Raw genomic sequence first — 22,514 nt, 5'->3', positions numbered from 1 at the left:
CCAGCAGCAGATCAGGATGGGTTCCTCACTCCCCTGCCCACAGAGCCCACATGAGAGCTGGACATCCCATGGCACAGGAGCTGCTGCAGAGTGCTTGTTTCTTTAGAACACTCTGGAAATATTGCATTTATTTGTGTTTCTCCACCTGGCTGCTGTTGAGGGAGCAACAGTGAGGCTGCCATAATTCCGTTCTTTCCCTTGCTCCCAAGGGGCTGTAGCAGGTTAGGAGGGAGGGTGATAGGGTTGTCTGGTGTGTCTTGACATCCCTGGGGCCTGCTGTTATCTCCTCTGACTGCAGTGCTGTGCTTTGGAATTGTCCTGTGATATGCCAGGACAAGACAGCAAGGTCTCAAAGCCTTCAACTGTTCTGCTCTTGGCACTGCCATTGTGGGGTTGGGCTGGTGACAGCCTTTGGCCAAGAAGCAGGGAGTCAAAAGTCCATTATGTGCCTGGTGCAGTTGCTTTGCTATAATTAGTACATTCTTCTTCTGAGGCAGATTTTGGAAGTGTCTGAAAAGGGTTATTTAGCAATTGGGTACCATAAGGAGCATGAATTTAAGTAGCAAGTTCTTGAGTTGTTCTAAAGCTGTAAAACCTCTGTGATGTACATGAAACTACTCCAGACTGTGTAAGCTGCAGCTCTGTCCTGCGCCTGGAGGAACGTTCATGTAGCCATCATTAAATAGACAAGTTGTAGATAACAGGCAGATTTAACACAGATACCAATGAAAGCTTACCTAGAAATGAAAACTCATACATCATCCTAAAATATGGATCTTAAGTGGAAGATTTTGGTGTCTGTGTCTGAGAATATTGTCCCATCTTTGACTTCTGTCTTTTGGTAGCAGCCAGAAGAAATCTGGGAAAATTAAATCCTGGTGCTGAGAGTGGATGCCCACTAGCATAGGCAAAGGATGTGTGCATGTCTGAGGGCAGTTTTGCAAATGCAATTTCTTCTCATTTTCTTTTTTAATATTAAAACCACCCAAAAGCAACCATGTGAGTAGAGATAGGATGGAGTAATGTTTTGCCTGGAAGTATGTTGCTTAACATTTCTCAGATGAGCAGTCTCCTATAGCAAATTAAAGTGAAACCTGTTTCTAGATGGCGACAAACTGTTGCAAGCTTTCACTTACATTCTGTTGTGTGTTGAACTTCATAATGCTTTAAAATCTCTTTACTTGTGTCCTTCCTTCCGAGTACTGTGTGTTTGTAGCTTTAACCCTTCATTAGCCAAACCTTCTCCATTACCTACCATTCATTTGTGACCTGTTAAAATAACAGTAGGAGTGATAACCCTGTTTTTCAGCCATTGCTTTGCTACATGATACAGACTAACAACTAGTCAGAAATGACCTGATTCTGCATGACTTCCACGTGCGTAAATCTCATTGACGTCAGTGGGAGTGTTACGTGCAAAAGGACTGCGGGGCATAATTAAAAAGGACCCTTTTCTATCACAATGTGGAGAAAAAAGTGTGGTTTCTTACTTGGGTACAATGAAAAGCTGTAAATCATTAGAAACATTCCTGTCTCTTAAGAACCTGACATACTACTTTGCTGTTGAGACATGCTTGGATGAATGATGAGTAACTCACTGAGAAAAGTTCCTGAGTTGGGTTAATGCTTTTTACCAAGTCTGATCATGAAACAGGTTTGACGGGCTGGAAGAAGCCCGGTGGTGTGATAGAATGAAAAGAAGGGATTTGTCAATGGCTTTTTCCACTGTTAATAATGAGTGAGCAGTATTTGACTGATGGAGGCAACCTTCTATAAAGTGGGATCTGGTCCAAATCTGCTGGTGGTGGGCTGTGCCTCTGGTGTGAGCGGTGGAGAATCAGGCCTGGTCTTGACCATGTTGCTCAGCCTCTCTACTAACAAGTGGAAATGCATTTTACTGTGAATGTAAAGTTATGTGTGTAATTGGCAACAGCTACAGCTTTACCATCTGGACACATGGGTTGGCTGCACAGTGTGCATGCTTCCACACATGCACACATACATGTAGGCAGGTGTTGAACCAGAGGCAAGCATCCATTTTTTTTCCATGGTATTTGTTGCTTATGCTAATCTTCTTGGGTTTTCAATAGTCATCTACTATATTTTTCCTGTTTCTTTTGGGGTTTTTAATGCTTGTTGCCTGCAACTGCTCTTTGTAGCATCCTGTCCAGGTGACCACCTCTCCTCTTCCTTTTCCCAGTGCTTTTTTCTCCCTCTGTACCCAAGTCAGTCCTCCTGAAAAGATCCTTAGCATCCCTCCTCTTTCTAGACTCTGCCCCTCCTCCTGGTGCATTCACTAACTGCTTACCTAGTGAAGCTGTTGTTTCACCTCCTACTCGTACTGTGACTTAGCTGCTCTTCTCTTTCCTGTCTTGCTAAGTTGATAGAGTTGCAGGTGATTTGCAGCCAAGACCCCCTGTTATTTATTGCATGCTTGACCTACATCTGGGCCCCTTTATTTACTCCACTTGTTTTTAATGACTCCCTTATCCACAGGCCCTGCCGCCTGGTGCACTTCAACCTTTACCAAAGAGGCCAGCACTTGAAAAAAACAATGGTGCCACCACAGTCTTTAACCCAAGCGTTTTCCACTACCAACAGGCTCTAGCCAACATGCAGTTGCAACAGCCTGCATTCATCCCTACAGGTAAGTGTCTCCTTGCTTTCCCATCATCATGGTTGTTTATTTTATGACCTCGGTGTTCAGCTAATGAGCAGTTTTGTAAGAATCTTTAGCAAAAGAATATTGGTGTGTAGTTTCATGTTAAAAATGGATGAAAAATTAACATCTGTTGTTTGACTTTTTTCCCTTCACCTACCACAATTTAGAGCTTTTCACATGTAAAGATCCTTCTTAGCCCTTTTTGTGTGGTTTGGGGTTTTTTTTAAGCAGTCAAACTAAGAAAAATGTCTGCATGTTTCTTGAATTCATACTTCCTGTTTTTCCTCCTTATGGTTCAACTGGTTAATCCCAAATTAATTCTTTGACTCTTGTGTAGTGCTCTTTTGGACTCATGTTAAAATGTCTATAGACCTCTATGGCTGCTCTTTTGAGGCTGTAGGCACCTCCCTGAGCTTGTATCTCACTGACCTACATATTGCAGCAGCTGTGATGTTTATAGAGGGAATGGTTAGTCTTTAGTAAATACAAATTATATAATCCTCTTTAAAGGCATATATTTCCCTCTTCCTTGTCTTTTGACTAGTACAATACCCTAAGCTTTTTAAAAGCAATTTAACTCCCAGCTTTTATTGTACCTTTAAGGTCTCAGAGTTAAATTGAAAGATGCAGTTCAGTATTCTTATAGAACTGGAAATATTAATGTGGCAGATGTGACTGTCTTCTGACTGGCCAATTAACTGCAGCCAAATGGAAAACAAAACCTGCTTGGAGTGGAAAGTATTATAAGTGGCTGAATTAGGAATATTTCAGATAGCTCGTATTTTAGTATCATTATTATCATTCAGCGTCCCATAGGAAAATTAATGCCCTGTGTTTTTAATGTTTAATGCTGTATTTACTTGTCAGATGATGCTTACAAAAATACACAGAGTGTTTCTCTGGGCTGACCCCTGGAGGTGAACACACAGTGGACTTGCACCTTGGCACTGTTGTTCTTTGGGGTCAGGGGAAAAGCTTTAGAGACAATCTGGTCCTGAGAGCAAGGTGGACTGTGGGTCCAGGGGGCAGGGACCTAAACCCTGTGCTCATATAGCCTTTCTGTTATGAGAGCCCTTGGAAACACTCAGAACTCAGCAGCTACCAAGATGTTCTTCCAGGGAAGCAGAATCTCATGCAGAGAGATGGAGCAGTAGCCATTTACCTTGTGCTCTGCAAAACCTTGGAAAGGCTGGGCTGAGCTGACCTTAGCACAGCTCTGACAGGTGCCAAGTGAAATACTTCTTCAGGAAACAGGGACACCTTGGGGAATGCCAAGTCCCCAGCTGGCTACACACTGCTCCTCCTCAAGGTCACAGTTGCCAAACTTGACATTAGGACAGGAGTTTCTGATGGAGCACCATAAATCAGCTGTGCCCAGCCCTCGCTGCGCTGGTACTGAGATCATGGCAATGAAATTACACACAGGGCTGATGCATAACAGGGCTGCTTACTGGCAACTGCTCTGTCTGAAGACATTAATGCTGGGCAGAGCAGCAAATTTCCAGTCAGAGAACGGTCTGTGATGAATTTATGTTACACATCAGGCTCCAGCTCTGGGCTCAGCCTTGGCAGTGCTCAGGGAGCAAAGCAGAGGGGTGGCACGTCGCAGCTCTCGCTGTGGGGAGGGGAAGGGAGCAGTTGCTTTTCTTAGTATCTCCTGTTCAGTTGTTGAGAGATCAGCATCATGGGTTGCCATGGCAGGGGGGAGTCAGGCTGTCTCTTGAAAATTGCATCACCACTGCAATTTTTTCAAGTCCAGAAAAATAAGTGCCTCTTTCAGCTTAAACTAGAGACTTTGAATCACGATCCCTGGTTGCGGGAGTAAATTGCTTTTGGAAAGTCAATTTTAACATGAGTGTGACATTCTTCTAAGGGCAATTTGTTTTCTGTTGACACGATCAGAAAGAAATCATCATACCCAATACCCAAAAAATCCCAAACAACCCTGATTTCTGGGATCAATCATATCATTTAATACCAAGGTGGGAGGAGTTTTTTCGCTATTACGCAAGAATTAAAGAATTAATTTGGTTTGCTATGATCTCTTTAAACTGAGTTTAAACTATTGATATACCAATATGCAGAATCTGGTTGCATGTGCTTAAATATTGAATGCTGCAAAGAGAATACCTGCTTTTTAGTTAAAGTGATATCTAACACTGAAGCTTCACTAATGAAATATCCCTTTTGTTCATCTTTCCACGCTTCAATGCATGGTGTGCAGGGTCAGTTCTGTGCATGACACCCACTGCAAGCGTTGGTAGGTTTTTCTACACAAACTTCTCAACTTTTCCTAATCTGAAAGAGACTGCAAGTTAGTATGCATCAGTGAGAACCTGGGTGGCTGAATGGTGTGACTGTCTATCCACTGTCTTCTTTAAGGCTTAAATGGTTGTATCCCTTTTAATTTCTGTGCAGTGCAGTGTTTCATGTGACTTACAATAAGAGAATCCAAGGTGATGTGCTCCCACCCCTATTTAGTTCTGCTTCAGAGACAAGAATCTGTCACTTAAATGTCTTTACAACCCATTTAAGTCATCTGACACAAGGAAATAGAAGTGGGAGGATCCTGTTGGCTTATTTTTGTTTTATTTTGTATCAAGCAACAGGCGGACTTAAGTTTGGATTTTTAGTTGTCCTTCTGAGGATATTTTAGGAGACTGGTTTAACAAGGTGCTAAGGAGGAGCACATCTGGGGTCAGCCCCTCTGCCAGAGCAGGGTGCTGCCTGTACAGTGAGAGAAGCAGGGTTTGGACCATGGACTGGCTGGAGAGTCATCTCTGTAGGACAGTGTTAGGTGTGCAGGTACAGGAGAGCATAGGGAGGTACCACTGCAGGTGCATGTGGGATAAAGGGAGGCAGGATGTGCTCATTAGTGCTGCAGGGATCCACTCTGTTCAGGCTCAGCATCTGGGTCTTGATGAAACCTCTGCAGGCCTTTGAGAACCTTCCCCTCTTGTCTACAGCTGCTGGGCACAGGAGGGCAGGTGAAAGCTGAGCTTTCATCCTCTAGCCAAGGTTATGCAAGACTACCAGCATCCAGGTGTGTGCCTGCTTTAGCCAGAGGGAGAGAGGCAGGAGCCCTGGGGGGGTGCAAGGCTTTCCGAGAGCAGGTCTGGAAGCTCTGGCATGAATGGCTAAACACTCTGCTCTTGAACTTGCCTATCCCTGTAGTACAGGGAGGACACATTGCTTGCATGATGGGGAGCTGAGTCCCTCAAATGCACCTCTGCCTGTAGGAAACCCCAACCCACACGTTCCAACATCTCGTGGCCGGAGCGTTCCCAGCCACAGGCACACGCTCCTTCCCTGCTGGGGCTGGCCGTGCTGCTGGGGTGGAGGGGAAGGCAAGTCTGCTTCCCCACCGCATGTTTGTGGGGATGGCTGGGCCTTCCTCTGGGCTCCTCGACCCCACAAGTCCCCCTTGGGTGTGGGGGATGCCCGTGTGTGCACCAGAGCATCCCTTCCAGCACTGTGCTCTGCAGGACGTGCAGCTTCAGGAGGCTGCCAAGCTCCCTGCTGCCATGTTGTCCTTTCGGATGCTCTTCCTGCGAATTGTAGCTGTTCAGATGCATTTGTGTATTTTCCCCCTCTGTCCCTTCCCCTCTCCATCCCCCCACCCTGCAAGAGGGGAGTTTTGCCAAATCCTATAGAATTAGGGTGGAAAGGGAGCATGCTGAATTTGTACGGAGAGAGCTCAGTCTGCCAGCCGCTCGTTTGCCGTGCCTCCAGCTCTGTCCCGTGCCAAAACATTGTCCCTGCTAGAGAGAGGCGAGAAAACCTGGTGAAAGGGCTGCGGCAGCCGCTGCAAAGTGCATCATGTACCTCTGGTTGCTGGCGGGGACGGGGTGGGGAGGGAAGGGGACAAGCTTTCCCAGGCGGGCGGGAGGGTGCGCTTGCCAAAATGTCCCCACCCAAAGGAACGTGCACTGGCTGTGTCTAACTCCCCACGGGTGCGAGCTGACGTGGGCTTTTGCTAGCACACCCATCCTCTCCCCCCTTTGGAAATTTGGCCCTCGGAGTCTAATACATCATTGTTCTGCTTATAAATGTACTAAGTGTTGAGAATGTTTTGGTTTTTTCCTTAATTATAATTGTAATTGGCTTTTCCCCTTCTCTCTTGTTTATTTTTTTTCCCAACGCTGTCTTGCTTTGCACTGTGATTGCATGCTGCGCCCCGATGTGTCCTTCATGACGATGTCACATGGCTTGTTGCTGTGATTCCTGCCACGCCCCCAAATCCACCACATGTTGCCATGGTTACATAAAACCAACCAAACAAACAAAATATATATACGCTCCACCCTCCTGTATGTCGCTTCCATGGTTCCCTTCCGAAAGTGCCCATGATGCACGGTGCTACGCCCACCACTGTGTCTGCAGCAACAACTCCTGCCACCAGCGTCCCCTTCGCTGCAACAGCTACCGCCAATCAGGTTTGGCCCTTTCAATGGCTTTCTTTCACGTGTTCAGATCTTGAGGACCGGGCGAGGGCTGGATCCCGCGCGGGGTCCGTCCCGCAGAGGCAGCGTGTGCGTGTGTGCGAGCGTGAGGCCGGGGATGGAGAGGGGCCGCTCCCGCCTGCCCGGCCGGAGCGTAGGGATGGGCGATTGGCAGGGCCGCGGGCTCTCCTCCAAAACCACACCTCCCCCTGGCTCCTCCAAACACAACCTGCCGAGCGTGGAGTCACGCAAGACCTGCAGCGCTTCTGCTTTCAGTCTCAAGCAGAAATACCACCCCGAGCATCCTTCCCTGTGGTATTTTGGCTTGTTCTCTCTTGGCTGGAAAGTGGAAGTGGAAATATAAAGTGGCTTTCCCCCACCACCACAAAATTGGACTCTAAAAACTACCAAAAAATCCCCAAAAAACCAAAAATCGGGGGTGAGACTGTGAAAAGTTTTTTTTATGCCAATAGCATGTCACCCATCCCTACAGAGAGGACTCTGGATGTGCAGTACGTGCCATTGTAGCACTGCCATAAGTGTACAGGATTCCATGCATGTGTGCCAAGCCATAATTCTCTCCAAAACTTTCCTCTGAAGATACTGAGTGTGATGGCTGCTTCTGCACCAGTCCTGAACTGTATATGCACAACCTGTCCTAGTGATGCGTCCTGATAATTTGGTGTGACACAGCTTCTCCCAGTTAGACCAGAGACATTTCAAACACTTTTCAAAAAATTTTTCCCCCAGGACTAATTTTAGCATTTTTTATTTGTCATGCTCTCAGGTTTAGAGCTATTGCAAAGGAATTGGGATGTCACTTTGCTCTGTAGGAGGCTGTTATCCATGCTGAATACTAGTAATATCTCTGGGGTCATCCTCTAGGCTTTTGCTGGTGTGAGGTCATGAGGATTTCAGTAGGAGTTTTGCCTGCATAAGTCCTAGGCAGTGTTTTACTGCTCGCAGTAGGAATTGCCAGTCTTTTTCTGTGCTTTGTTGTTATTTTCAGGTAGAGCAGGTCTTACTCAGACTTGTATTGGTCATGAGAGGAAAGCAGAAATTGCTGTGCAGCGTTGCTCTGTGGCTGTGTGAGTCCTGTTTGAGCCAGATAGTTTCAGGGCATTTCTGTTTTACTTGTAGTCTATGGAGTTCAAATCCCAGTACAATCGCCAGGTACTCCACAAGGCATCAGTAGTGGTGCAGCTACATTGTTCTTTAAGTGTAGCAAAATAAAGACTTGGGAGTGGATCCTGTTTTATAAGACACTGATGTACATATTAATCTAATGCTGAAGACAGAATGAACAGCCTGATTTCAAGGCAATGTTTTAATGTGTTGTGTTCTTTATTTTTTTTGCTGTAGATATCCCAGTTATCAGTAGATGAACTGAGTAGCAGCATGTTTGTTTCACAGATGTAGAAGTTCCCGATAGAACAGTAAGTTCCTTTTTGGTATTTCTCTTTATGGTGAATTGATTTGTACATGGGCACTGCATCCCTTAAGCACAGGGCTGGCTCAGGCAGAGGGACTGAGCCCATGGGACCCCATTGGCTTCATGCTCTGCTGACTCAACAGGAATTCAGCTGCTGCAGCACAGACACAGACCAGCCCTGTGGTGTATAATGAGTTTCCTTTGTCTCGGGTACTTGTGTTGTGGTGGTCACAGCCTCCCTGTGCATCCCCCAGCCCCATGGCTCTGTTTACATGGCTCTGCACAGCTCCCAGCTGCCTGCAGATACCTCAGGGATTTGCAGTGCTGATGGCAGAGACTGCTCTGGTAATGAGTCAGCTGAAAAGGTGTAACTTCTCTTTTGCTGTTAGTGACATATTTTCTTTCCTGGGGTAAGCAGGATTGGGTCAGCAGCAGCTGCTGTGCATCTGCAAGGCTGGCTCAGTCTGGGCAGAACTCTGCTGGTCTGCTGCAGAGAGGGCCTGCCTCATGGTGGGTTGGAGACCAGAATGAATGTCATGAGCAACATAGTCTTCACCCCATCTGCAGATCCTGGGCTTCCCTAGGATGATAGTTTTCTCTGAGGGGAGTGATGGAGGAATTTGTCCTTGGAGTTACAGAGTACTATTTCACAGCCATAGCAGCAGTGTCATTTTTCCATTGCTTTTCTTTGTGAATTTTAGCTGATGTTCATGAGCTAAAATCTCTGGGTAGTTTCAGTTCTTGGCTGTGTTTTTTTACCTCAAGAGACTTCAGCCAATTTAACAAGAGGTCTTTCTCAAAGCAGCCATTTCGTATATGCAGATATGCAAACCCATTTCTTCCTTAGGTCACATATTACAGGCAATAAAATACTGGAAATTAATTTGGCAGTCAATTCAGTGATGATATCTATTAGCAATCAACAGAAGCTACTTTCTCAGTGGTGGCCCTTATCTCTGCTGACCTTAATTAAATACCATGTGTATACATGACCTGCTGACTGTGGCTGTGGACCCTGTTCATGAGGGGTGAAACCAAGCTTGTCCACATTAGTGAAAATGTTCAGCTTAGACTGTACTGCTGTTCCAAATGGCAGACGGACATGACATGTTAACCCATTTCCATAACATGTGTAAAACAGCCTGTACACCCAATAAGGAGATCATTTGATTGGAAGAGCTTCATCTTGAATGTTTTCAGCATTTTTTCAGGAGACTTTCCCTTAGTGGGGCTTTGGTAACTGAAGCCCTCGCTGCTCTGACAGTTGTTTTTCTTTCCCTCCATGGTTGAAGTAGTCCTGGTAGCCAGCCTGATTGGTCTAGCTCTGCAGGAGATAAGTTGTTGGGTTCTTCAGTGGAAGATTTTCATGAGTACATCACAAAGAGGCAATTTGCTCCCAGAAGAGGGGCCCTGAGCACAGGGTTTCTGTGTCAGTGTTTGATCTCTGGGCTCAGTCGCCTAAATCCTTAGGATCAGATTTAATGTGACTGTCTAAAGGAAACAAGAGCTAACACAGATCAGAGATTCCTTTGGCCCTCTCCTTAGCCACCCTCTACTTGGCATCCCATCCAAAAATCAAGACTATTATTTGTTCACTTCCCTCTTTCACTATTCGCCCTGTCATTGTGTGAAAAAGAGAGAAGTGCAGATTAAGAGGATGCCAAGTATGTTACTGACAATTTCTCCCTACATCAGAAAATTAATGGAATAAAATGTCTGTCTGCAACACACTAATGACAACTTCTTGGGCAACACATTGAGGATGTAAATGTATTAGAATGACTTTTAAAATATAGATGTATTAACTTCTCACTATTTCTTCGTTGTTTTTTTCTTTCCCCTGCAGCAGACCATGTTGAAATTCTGAACAGTAAAATTATGGAGCACCAGGACTTCTTGGTGGGAAGCTGCGCATGGCCTTTCTGTATATATTCCCCTCTTCCCTCTATCATTCTCCACCACCTCTACAGTAAGCCTGTTGCAGCCTACATGTTAACCAAAAACTGATCAATGGGAATGTCAAAAAAAAAAAAGAAAAAAAAAAGCACTATAGAAACAATTAACAAACAGCGCTCTGTTATATGAGATATACAAGTAGGAAATTATAATAGACTTTTATAACACATTACTTTAACACACTTAATCATTTTATGACTACCATCATGATAAGTGCATCTGCACAGCGGACTGTTGGTTTACTGTATACTATCGATGGATAAATGTTTGTCTTGTTTTTAAAGTGTTATCTTACTGTTTTGTTTACATCATAGTCTATTGATTTGTTTTAAAGTGTACATCATTATCAAGTATACTCAATACCATTTTTTCATTATTGTTATGTCTTAAGTTTTCATATACTGTAGGTTTTATGGGGTTTTGTTTGTTTTTTACTAAAAATGTTATTGTGGGAAACAGGAATTATGTGCTTGAAAAACACGACACAGAATGTTCTGCCCTTTGCTGGATTTTGCTGTTAATGTCAGCTAAAGTTGCTTATGTTAAATGCTCCTTTTATCATTTAAAACTTGCCTTCAGATAGTCTCCAAATTTTTAGTACAAGTGATGTGAAAAGACAGCTATCATTTTAGTCCAGTTCAGGGTTCTTCTTTCAATACAATGAGCTGATTCTGGAAACTTTTGGGGAAAAAAAACAAACACAAAAGCCCAGGCTCAGTAAGGGGACAGGAACAATTTGCTCAGACAGGGGTAAGCATCAAGGGATTTCTGCAGCTCTGTTGTCCATTGAAGTGCATTCTCAGCTGCAAACGGCGCACAATCTCTCTCGCTGTTCTCATGGTGCAGTTGAAGCAAACAACAAAAAAATGGTGGTGGAGTGAGACGGCTTCAGTTGGGCAAAAGCTCATTGCATTGGAGAGGAGCAGGTGCCAGCCCTTGGCTGGGGAGGGCCCAGGGCCGTAGCTCAGCACAGGCTGGGCAGCACCGAGCCCTGGGCTTGTCTCCACCAAGCATGCTGAAACATTTTGGCCTGAAATCTTATATGTGTCTCTTGTTGAAATTTTGTCAGCATGCCCCATTTATTTAATCACAATTTTCCGTAAGTGGGTGATTATTTCCCCCATCCCTGTGATCTGTGGCCCTTTAAAGCAAACACAGCAGTAACAAAGCAGCAAAAAGCTCAGCATAAGCTTTCTGCTGAAGATAAACATTTGTCTTAATGGAGTTCCTGTCGGTCAGTGGATTTATTTTGGCACCTTCTACTTGATCAAGAGCAATGTTTGTTGCACAACAAGGGCTAGTTCTCAATACCTCCTTTTCATACGCACGAATAAAACCATTTCAGCCCGTGCACCCTGGACAGCCCCGCCTGTCGTGATGCTGCGTTGCTGAACAATCTGGCTGCAGAAATGCATTTTGGTTGAGGATCCCACCAAATTCATCCCTATCATAGCTCTACAGTATCATTGGCATTGTGGAAGAGGTGGATTTGCTGCTGTAAATCCACAAACTCCATACAGAGAGAATCAAGCAAGAGGCCAGCTCACAGTGTCTGGAGGAGTGACCACCCTGAGCTCAGAGTGGTCCTGTAGAGTGCCAAATTCAGACACCAGATTTTCTTCTCTTTTCCCAGTTCCTTGGCCTTGGTTAGATATTCCTTGTTCTCCCTCCTGCAGTATGAGCACAGACAGTTTGCTGGATGTGTCTCCATGGGCCACGAGTGATGGTGGCACACCCAGGGCGCAGCCTGTGAGCCCAGGGCAGGCTCTGACCATCTGCCCGTGGAGACTCACTCATAGCATGAATCTTTGAGGAGCCCAGTTCATTAAGGCTTTGAGGAATCTTTTTGTTCAATTCAGCAGACTTTGAACCAAACTCTGATAGAAAGGGGAAAAAAACATCCCCCCAAGACCTCTTTTATGGACCCTGAGTTTTGACGGTCGCTTGTGTCCGTGGATGTTCCCCAGCCATCTGTGCTCACAAGCAGAGGGGTGAAATCAGTGACTCTCATTTGTATTGGTGACCACATACCTGTTCTTTTCACCACTGTGTTTCTGTTTCCCAAAACCATAACATTGTTAGTGGAAAAAGTGGATTTGAGTACTTCCTGTTTGAAATTATTTGTGTATCAAAAATGGGTTTTGCACAACCTGTGCCAGTGCCTCAACAAAGAACAGAGCTGATCTTCTTAAGCCAGAAAGGATGCATTCAAGCTTGTATGGCTTTATGAGTTCAAGGAGGTTGAAATTTTTTCAGTGCTAAATGGATTTTTGTATATCTTGAAACTTTGATGTAACCTCCTATTTTATTTATCGACTTAAACATCTGGCATAGATGTGCATAGAATGTAAACCTAGAATACAGCTGTTTTCATGTCACATTTAAAGCACTGAAAAAAAAAGGCGTTTAAGGATTATTTTTTATTAAAGAGGTCCAATGAGGGATGTTCAGGGTAGTTATATTAGGTGCCACAACAGTTTTTATATTGCTGGCAAATTTAGAGTTAATTTGTAAATGAGTTTAAGGAAAGAAAAGCTTGAAGCACTAAACTTCACCAAATTCAAAACAATCTCGGCAAAAATGCCATTTTGAGGTAGCACTATTTAAACTAGTTGTGCAATGACTTGCTCTAATTTTCTTTGTTCAAGAAAGAAAAGAAAAAAAAACAGTCGCCAGACTATAAATTTCCTAAATAGACTATTACAAAGTCACCGAGCTAGTTAGTGACTCTAAACAAATGTCATAAAAGCATGAATATCATCCTTTATTTGACAAGAGATGTATGTAAGTTTGTTTAAATCAATATAATTTTAGTGACATTTTTATAAGCTTCCCACTTTCCATGAACCTATATTTTTTATTTATCCAAAGTTATTTCTCTTTGTCCATTTCTCTCAGCCTTATGCAAACAATATGCAAGAAATGCTGAAACTTGGATAAAACGGGTCATGCAGAGGGAAAATGAAAGCTGAGATTGATCATTTTCACGAAAAAAGGTTGTTAGTAGTTTCAATAAAAAGTACTACTACTAAACTGTAACATAAGCAGACAATAAAAGAGGGATTTAAAATAAAATGGATTCGTAAAACTATTAAGATTATTTTTGTTAAATACAGTGTTTTTAGTAATTTGGAACATGATTTCACAATCAGCCGTGTTTTTTAGTTGGAAATTTTTAGCTGATGATTTTTGACTGTGTATTTTTGCATCGCAACGTTCTAGAAGCCGTTACCTCCCCGGGCAGCCCGCGCCGCTTCCCGACGCGCTCCTCCCGCGGCGCTGGGGCTGGGCTGGGGTCCCGCTGCTGCCGCTCCTGCTGCTCCTCCCGCTGTCCCCTGCAGCGGGGACCCCGCGGGGCCGGCACCGCAGCCGGGGGCACCTCGGTGGCGCAGGTGGCCGGAGCAGGACACGGTGACGTCCCCCGGCCCGGCCGGGGCTGGCGCTGGCACGCGGTAGGAGTAGCTCTAGGACACGCCGGGTACACAAGGATTGAGAAACTGGAGTCCTCGTTTTGTTTATCCCTTGTACATTTCACAGACATGAAAATTGAAAAAGGTGAAATTTATGAGGAAAATCTAATTTCCCATTCCTGTTGAATGGATTTAGTTTGATATTGACCTGATTTTACCATGTGCCTGTTGAAGGCCTTAGAGTATATACTGTATGTTAAAGACTGTAATAACTTTAAAAAAAAATAGTTGATAGCCTAATCCAAATGTAAATAGAGCTACAACTCATTGTTACTAGGCTACAACGCATTAATTCATGTCATATATTTTCATTTCTCTACCATTAGTTTTTAAGGTTTTCATTATTGCTTTTTTTGATATCTTTAGTAACTAATGAATTTAATTTTGAAGGAGAGTTAGAGAAAGTTTAAAATTTTTAATACATGTATTCAGCCCATTTAGTTATATTCTAAACCAACACTGAAGCATGGTAAGGTATAGAATACAGTCCATAACTAGTTTGTATAGTTTACAGTTTAAGAACAAAATTAACTTTGTATGTAACTCCTACAATGATAGATTCATTGTTAACTAATTATATTAAGTTGTTGTTGCTATGGCAACAAAACTACAACATGGCTACCTTTGTATACATTATTTGTGAAATTTTCACATGTAAATTAAAAGTGATGTGTAACAGTATGAGCTTGTTAAAGGTACAGTTCGATACTGTCAGATAAAGATATGATTGAATATTTTTAAAATCCCAAAGTCCCATGTGAACGCTGAATTTGTGTCTTTAAGGTCACTTTTTCAGTCAAGAAGTTTACAACACATGGATTTAGAGTCAGGTTTTATAGCTTGTAGAAATTGTTGTGTGGCAAGGGTTATTCCACAGTATTTTCACTTGGGGAACACAGCAGCCTGTATTTACAGCGTAGTGACCGGTCTTGCTTTCATTTCACATCCATTCACACAGTGGCAATTCAGAATTAATCAGTTTCAGTACTGTAGCTTTGCCTGCAATTTTCTTTTCTCCAGAAATTGAACACTCACACGATTACGTTACGATCAGGGCTAAATAATTAAGCATATAACTATTTTAATACTAATTTATATTAGCAAAAACTGTACATAAGAAAAAAAATATTGTGGAATGACCCCGTAACAGTGTTGAAGATACAAATATGCTGCAGTTAAACTGATTCAGTTAGTGTACGAATGTGTGAGACACACCTTTTTTGCACTTATGTACATAGTCCACGAAAGAAATCCTTGGAACTTATTTTGAATATAAAAAGTCTGTAATAATACAGGAAAAGTTTGTAAAAGAGATAGGTATTACTAAGGCTTTGAAAAGGAGGAGTTTTTTGCTATAAAACTTATCTGAAAGCATGATGTTGCTTTGCTGTTGTAAAAGCTTTGTAGTTTGCCATAGCTTATTATACAGCAGACTGATAACAGGTCAGCTCCAACCTGCAGCACAGAGAATGGGAAACGGTGTGGAATTAATTAGTAAGGTCACTAGCAAAGATTCAAATTACTTTTTTTAATCAGCCTACATTTTCAAACACACCCCAGGTCATGTTTCTGATAGGTTGTGTTCTCGGTGAATCCTATTAGGACTGGTAGGTCCGTGGCAGCACACACACATTTTTCCTAGCACCTAATCCTATTTCTGTCTTGAAGTGTTTATCTGTGGGAGGTGACTGTCATTGTGGTGAGTGTTTTAAATCCCAGAGTGAATTTGAAATGTCACAACTTCTTGATTTTTATTTTTTTTAACCTTTTGGGGCAAGGTAACAAAACAGAAGGAGCTGGTGAACCATAGATGGGCAGGGATGGGTTGGGATTGTCTGGGACCAGTTCTTTGTGCTGTGTGACAGCCATGGTGTGATTTGAGAGGCACAAGGTAGTGCTGCTGGGACAGGGAGGTGGAGGCTGGTGGCAGTGTGGCCGGCTGGGTGCTCCAGGCTGGGACTAACAAGCCCCTTTGAGTTGCCACCAAAGGAGAGCAAAGCTGTGGGTCCTCAGTGAGCAGCCTCTTGCTCCTGTTTGTGTTGGTACTGCTGGGACTCCGCAGTGCTGGGGGATTTTGGAGCAGCTCAAGTGCCTGTGTTGACCCATTTATTTTTGATTGGAACAAGCTTCAGTTTTTGTTGGATTTCATTTATGTTCTTTTTTTTTTTTTTTTTTTCTGCAAAACCCAAGCCCCAGTTTTGCTTCAGAAAAGTAACTGGTTTTGCCATGAGTCTGGTCCTGACTCGAGCAGTGAGGGGCAAGTCCCCCAGAGCAGAATGGTGGGAGGTGGCATCCAGTGTGACTGTCACCCTTTGGTGGATGCCCCAGGGCTGGGGGCTGAGCTGCTGCTGCCAAGCACAAGAGCTGTTCCTTGGCCAGCATTCCCAACCCCTGGCAATGCCAGCGTGTGCCCAGCCAGCCCACTCTGCACCACAGGGCTGTGCAAGTGGTGGTTTGCTGAATTGGAACAGCCCCAGGGTCTTTAAAATGAGGAAAAATCAGATGTTGCTTCTCTCCGTGGTGTTATGTAATAACCTAGATTTTAATACAAAATAATCAGCTAGTTCAAGCCACCACACGATTATGGCTTCCCTTTGCCATCATCAGTTTCTATAATCAAGTTCTTTCTCATTTCTAGGATTATGAGAGAAAAAAATATTTTGCACTATGTGAAATGAATCATAGCTGGTCAAACTTTGTCGGGGTATGAGCATGATCATGACAACACTGCTAAAATCTTTGCTAGTGATCTTTACTGACATCCTCTATCATCAAAAATAACTCTATATGCCTCTCAAAGGAGATATTTAAACATGCAAAATAACACAACTGTTAAATAAAATGAAGTTATTTTTCCAAACACACAACAGAGAGAATTACCTGACACCGAATTACAAGGTTCCAGTTCTTTATTACTGTACACAGATGCTATTTGATAGTGGTGGAAGCCAAATGATTTTGTTGCCATGGCTTTTGTATCCTAGCAGATGAGGGGATGATAAGACCATTCTTAGATTGGATTATGGGATTTTTTTTTTCTTTCCAATTAGCTTTGTTTTATTTTTTTTTTAGATCATGAAAATGAACCGACTCCTCACCCTTTATTACATCACCTGACAAAAGATCACTATTTTTTTTTATAAATAGAGAATTGTATTTTAGGCAATCACTAAAATCAAAGAGAGAATGTTCTCCTAAATTGTCAATTTTTAATTTAAATATATAAAAACATTTATACTGTACTGTGTAAAGTAGATCTTTGAAGCACATTCTTCTTTTCATAGGCATTTCTGGTAAAACAATGTAAGGGAAACATTAGATATCAATTTAATGGAATAGTTTAGAAAATATATACAAATGATTACACTTAGCCCTGTGGAATTGTAAGAAATTAAAATATCATTGGATCCAGACAGGCGTAGGTTAATGCAGTATTTCAGTTCCATAACAGGATAGTTCATTCCCTCAACTGCTACCAACAGGGTGTACGCTTTGAATTTATGTTTCTTTTTGCCACATTATATTGCTGTAGTGCTTGTACGTGCTTTAGAAATGTGCATAATGCTACTCATTTTAGTATGTTACTTCTATATTGTTATTGTTTATTTTTTGATCTTTTAATAAAGTGTATAAAATTCTTGGTTATGTTTTTTATGGATCCATATCTACACATTAATAGGAGTTTACTTTAAAAACTTTTCAAGTTCCAGTTTATTAGTCCCGAACTTCAAAGTTTCTGATGTAAAAATAATAACTAATGAATTTGAATCAATGTTATATCTGAAGTGTAGATCAACAGAATAAATTTCTTTCCAGAAAATACATTCAGTATTTTGAATTCTGTAGCCAGTGCCTCCTTTTTACTGGATGCATTTGGCCTATCATATTAAAGTTACTAACACAAGACAGACATTTGTATTTTAGAAAAATAAAAAGTAAAACTTTCCAGATGCTGCCTTTTGGTTTCTCTCGTGCCTTAGACCTTTGGAGACACATGTGATGTGGTCTGCTTGGCTTGTGTTTTTCCATGCTTCCTTTCTGACCCTGTGATGCGATTAGAGAGGAGATCAGAGCTGTGCATTTGAAGATAACTGTGAAGAATGAATCAACTCCCATTCGAAGGCTTTTGTAGAACAGTGGTGTGTGTATTAATTTTTCTCTTTCAGCATTTGTGTCAGATGCCATTTTGAATGTCCCAGTGCAATAATACAGCAGTGAGCTCCCCTTTGGCAGCAGCCTGGATTCCCCAGCTCTCTTCCAAGTGCCCAGCACGTCCCAGGCTGCCCGGCCAGCACAAACTGGGGCTGCCTCTCACCATGGTCTGGAGCCACCCTGGCTGAGCTGAGTCTGGGCTGCTGCTAGAGAAAATTGTTTCTTCTCTTGTTTGTGCTTTCTGTAACATTATGTAGATTTAGATGTAAGAAAAGTGCTCAGCAGTGAGGCCACCCTGGTCACCACCTTGTTGCCAATAGCGCTGCCTCAGAGGGGCTTTCACCCCTCGACTGCTTCATGGTCACCATGTGCTCCACCAAGGCTTAAAGCTGGAGGCACCGGGCCAGGACACATGGCTGTGCCAGCCTACAGTGTCACCTGGGCCAGGACACGTGGCTGTGCCAGGCCACAGCGTCACCTGGGCCAGGACACGTGGCTGTGCCAGGCCACAGTGTCACCTGGGCTAGGACACATGGCTGTGCCAGGCCACAGCGTCACCCGGGCCAGGACACATGGCTGTGCCAGGCCACAGCATGCCAGCCAGCAGCGTCACCCGGCTCACGGGCGGCAGAGAACAACGGCGGAGCCCCAAGGATGTGAGTAACTGCCTGGTGATGTAACTGCCCTGAGGATGTGAGTAACTGCCCTTGTGACGTAACTGCCCCGAGGATGTGAGTAACTGCCCTGGTGATGTGAGTAACTGCCCCGAGGATGTGATAACTGCCCTGGTGATGTGAGTAACTGCCCCAAGGATGTAACTGCTCTAAGGATGTGAGTAACTGCCCTTGTGATGTGAGTAACTGCCCCGAGGATGTGATGACTGCCCTGGTGATGTGAGTAACTGCCCCGAGGATGTAAGTGCCCCCAGATGTAACTGCCCCTGTGACATGCAGGTGTCAGTGGCGGTGCAGCCTCGGCACCCGGGTGGCCGTGACAGGACACGGCTGTGCCAGGTGAGCCTGGATGGTGCAGCCAGAGGGGTCTGGTACCAGCAGGAGGGAATTCCCTCTCAGTAGGGGAGGGATCTTTGGCTGTTTTCCCAAAGGAGTTTAAGAATCTGACTCCTGGCACTTGGGGGAGGGATTAGGATTGGGAGTTTGAGGGTGTGTTTCAGGGGATGTGGGGGCAGTAGAGCTGCTCGGGGCAGGAGTGGTGGCCAGGGGAGGCTGGGCAGACACTGCTCAGTAGGACAAGCTGCTGACTTTGATAACAGACAGACTGAGCCCAGGACAAATTATGTAACTGCTGCTTTTTCATCAGCCTGTTCCCCTGACTTCTCTTTGCAGGTTAATTGACTCTATTTGTGTGTCAAGGCCACTTAGAGCTTTCTTCTATAAATGACTCCTGCCTCATCTAATGGCACAGTTAAATGTCTGAATTGTTTCTAAGATCAAAAAAAAAGTGGAACTGAAACTTTTCTAGGCAGTTGATGTGGAAGCATGAATGGTTACTCATAATTTCTATTGCTATCTTTGGTCTGTCTTTCTTTCCATGCAGGATGGAGACAGGGGCTTTCAAGTGATGCATTTTATGGAGACGTGGGATGGGCTGGGCCTTGGCTGCCTGGAGACACCAGCTCTGCTCAGAAGCCTCCCCATGGAGGAGGTTGGGGCTCAGAGTCCCACACTAGCACTGAAAATTTAGGGTAGTCAATCAACAGGAGACTTTAAATTGTGTTTCAAGGCCAAACAGCATCCTTGGGCCAGGGATGTGGGATTTTACCTGGGGTCCACTTGCAGAAGTTACAGAAGGAGCTGCTGCAAACTGTTTTATAGGTGGAGATGGATGAAAGGATCTGACCAAAATTATTCATGATGCTCTATTTATAGCATGTGTCATTTTGAAGTCTTACAGCACCTGGCCCATCTACTTTTTCATTGGGGCTTGTTTGTGCAGGAAAGTCAAGTTTCAGACAAAAACATCTTTTAGCTCTTTGGCTGTTGAAGCTTCAGTGGGGAACATGGGAAAAATTCAATTTTTCAATACTTGCTCCATATTCAGATGGTCCAAAGCCAGTTTTTATTCCAGCTGGTCTTAGTGCTGGATAAATAGATCAATTTGATCTATTTATTATGAGAAATAAGAGAATGGAGAAAAATTTGGCTAATCCCCAATCAGTTGTTGATCTAAAATATGCTCTCCAACACAAGCAGCTCTTAACTCTCCCTAGCAGGGGTTGTGTCAGAGTGCAGAGCAGTGTGAGGAGCAGCCTGCACCCTCTCACCTGTGCCCTGAGCTGTTCTGCAGACAATGGACGCAGGTGCCTCCTCCAGTCCAGGTGAGACGTGCCTTGAGCACATCTCTGAGATGGCAGCACGTGCCAGCAAAGGATCCCTGTGAGTGGGCTGGGAGGCCTCTGAGCTCTCTGTGGACAGGGAGACAGAAAAAGCCACAGCCTGAAGGCCATGGGGACAGGCCCTGAAGGCCATGGGGACAGGCTTGGAGGAGCAGCCACCCAGCCCTGATGGGTCCCAGCAAGGCCTGGTTCAGTCAGAAGATGTTTGCTTTGCCCTTCCGTCTTCCTTTTGCCTTTTCAGGGTGGTGCTGCCAGTCTTTAGCAGCACATGCCCTGGCATCTGCCCTGCTGTTCCCACTGCCCTTCCCCTGGATCAGTGTGTAAATCCAGCCCCGAGGGGATGGCACTGTGACACCTCACCTCTCCCTGAGGCAGGAGGCCCTGGCACGGTGCTGCTGCACCGTTTCTCTCTTCACAGCCACAGCTGGGCTCCACAGAGGTATTTCTGCTTTGCTCCATGGTTGGTGTAAATGATTTGCTAGTAAATGTTATCAGAGCCTTCCCAAGGGAGCTGCTGCCTCCCACCCTCCACTCTGAGCCTGTGTCTGTAATCGATGCTGCTTCTGCTTTAGTGCTTCACAGCACCAACCCCAGCCCATCTCCATGGCAGTGCTTCTGCTGCAGTTCTGCATGTCCTGTGCTCCCCATGGCCCCACCTGCCCCACAGACCTGCCAGCCCCAGTTTTGCCCCCACACCTGCAGCACAGTGCACCTGAATGTCTCCAGGGCTCCCACTGGTGAACAGCTCCTGGTGATCACAGCAAGGGGCACTGGGGGTGTTTTGGGGCTGCATGTGGCTGCACCAAAGCAAAGGTGCTTTGTAAAGCTTCTGGAAAACTCTTATTGAAGAAAACTGTGTTTTGCTTTCCCCTACAGAAGCCTGAATCAAAGCCATCAGCCACTTGCCCTGTGGGCTGAGCCTGCCCGAGGGTCACACCCTGCTATTAAGGAGACACAGGATATTCCATCACTGCTCTCACAGCCATGTGTGGCTGTGCCAAGGCAGAGCAAATACAAAGGTAAGATTTGTATTCTCTGGGGTGCAAGGTGCTGGTGGCCACCCACACCCCTGATGCTGGGGTGTGCAGGAGCAGCGGGTGCTGGCTCAGCAGCTCCCCTGTCTGGAGCATCCCTTGTGCTTTGGAAGCTGGATGTGCCCAGTGCTGCTGGCCTGGCCCTGCTGTGACCCCCAGTGAGGTTTGGGACAGGCAGAGCCCCAGCAGTGCTGGCAGCAGCAGGACGGGTGACGCACAGGTCACACAGCACGATGCCACTTGTGCTATTGCATAAATCAAGGGGATTTGGGTGAGGGCAACGAGGGCAACTTGGGGCTCTGAGCTGGGGAGGATGAGGCCTTGGGAGATTTTAATTTTCTACACTGAACAGTCTGAGGGTGGGGGCTGTGGCCACACTTGGACCAGTGGGGATAGGCTGAGGGTAGCCCACGCTGAGGAGGGAGGTGGGCTGCAGTTCCCCCACCAGGCTCTCACCCCTCTGCCAGCTTTACTCAATTATGGGAAATCCTTTAAGCTTTTGCATTAGTGCTGTATTTAGGTCTGCACTGTATTAGGGCTTGGCATAGGGAGCACAGTGAGATTTCTCACTTAATAAAGAATGTTTTAAAGGCATTTGTCACCGTGCCTGCTGCTGGGAGCCAGCTCTCTGGGCAGGCAGGGAGGGTGCTGGGGGAGGTGAGGGAGCTGGGCTGGCTCCAAGGCCTGCTGTGCTTGGCCCTGGCCAGATCCCATCCCTGTGCCTGTGCTCCCACACTGAACATTGGGACAGAGGGTCCTGGTGTGCCCCATTACCCACCCAGCCAGGGGGTACCTCAGGCTGTGCATCCCAGGGCTGCAGCTGGTGAGCTCCCCACCCATGTGCATCAGCACAGCTGCTGGCAAAGCCCAGCCACCCTCCCTGAGGCTGCAGGGCTGCTGTGCTGGCAGGAGGCCCATCCCCTCCTGCTGGCAGTAAATGTGTCATCGTGGTGAGCAGGGATCATGAGTCACCAACGCCCACCCCAGCCAGCCTGGCCAGCCCTGGCACC

At 45.1% G+C, this 22,514-nt stretch overlaps 1 protein-coding gene across 6 annotated transcripts in view; it reads left to right on the top strand.

Moving 5' to 3' along the window:
- The window catches only part of MBNL3 (muscleblind like splicing regulator 3), a 91,365-nt gene extending 73,758 nt beyond the window's left edge, over positions 1-17,607 (top strand). For 3 of the 6 annotated variants that reach the window (XM_058814197.1, XM_058814195.1, XM_058814194.1), the window contains exons 5-8: positions 2,497-2,647; positions 7,004-7,098; positions 8,467-8,540; positions 10,383-17,607. In XM_058814197.1, coding sequence (XP_058670180.1) covers positions 2,497-2,647; positions 7,004-7,098; positions 8,467-8,523 — 303 coding nt within the window. In that variant the 3' untranslated portion in view covers positions 8,524-8,540; positions 10,383-17,607. Of the gene's footprint in view, positions 1-2,496; positions 2,648-4,886; positions 4,923-7,003; positions 7,099-8,466; positions 8,541-10,382 lie in introns of all 6 variants that reach the window. The other 3 variants (XM_058814198.1, XR_009275336.1, XR_009275337.1) reach the window with 3 other exon arrangements.
- Positions 17,608-22,514: the final 4,907 nt, after the last annotated feature.

Source organism: Ammospiza caudacuta, chromosome 14, assembly GCF_027887145.1.
Source record: "Ammospiza caudacuta isolate bAmmCau1 chromosome 14, bAmmCau1.pri, whole genome shotgun sequence".
NCBI classification, from domain to species: domain Eukaryota; kingdom Metazoa; phylum Chordata; class Aves; order Passeriformes; family Passerellidae; genus Ammospiza; species Ammospiza caudacuta.
The sequence above is the reverse complement of the archived record's forward strand: the minus strand, read 5'-3'. Positions and strand labels throughout refer to the sequence as shown.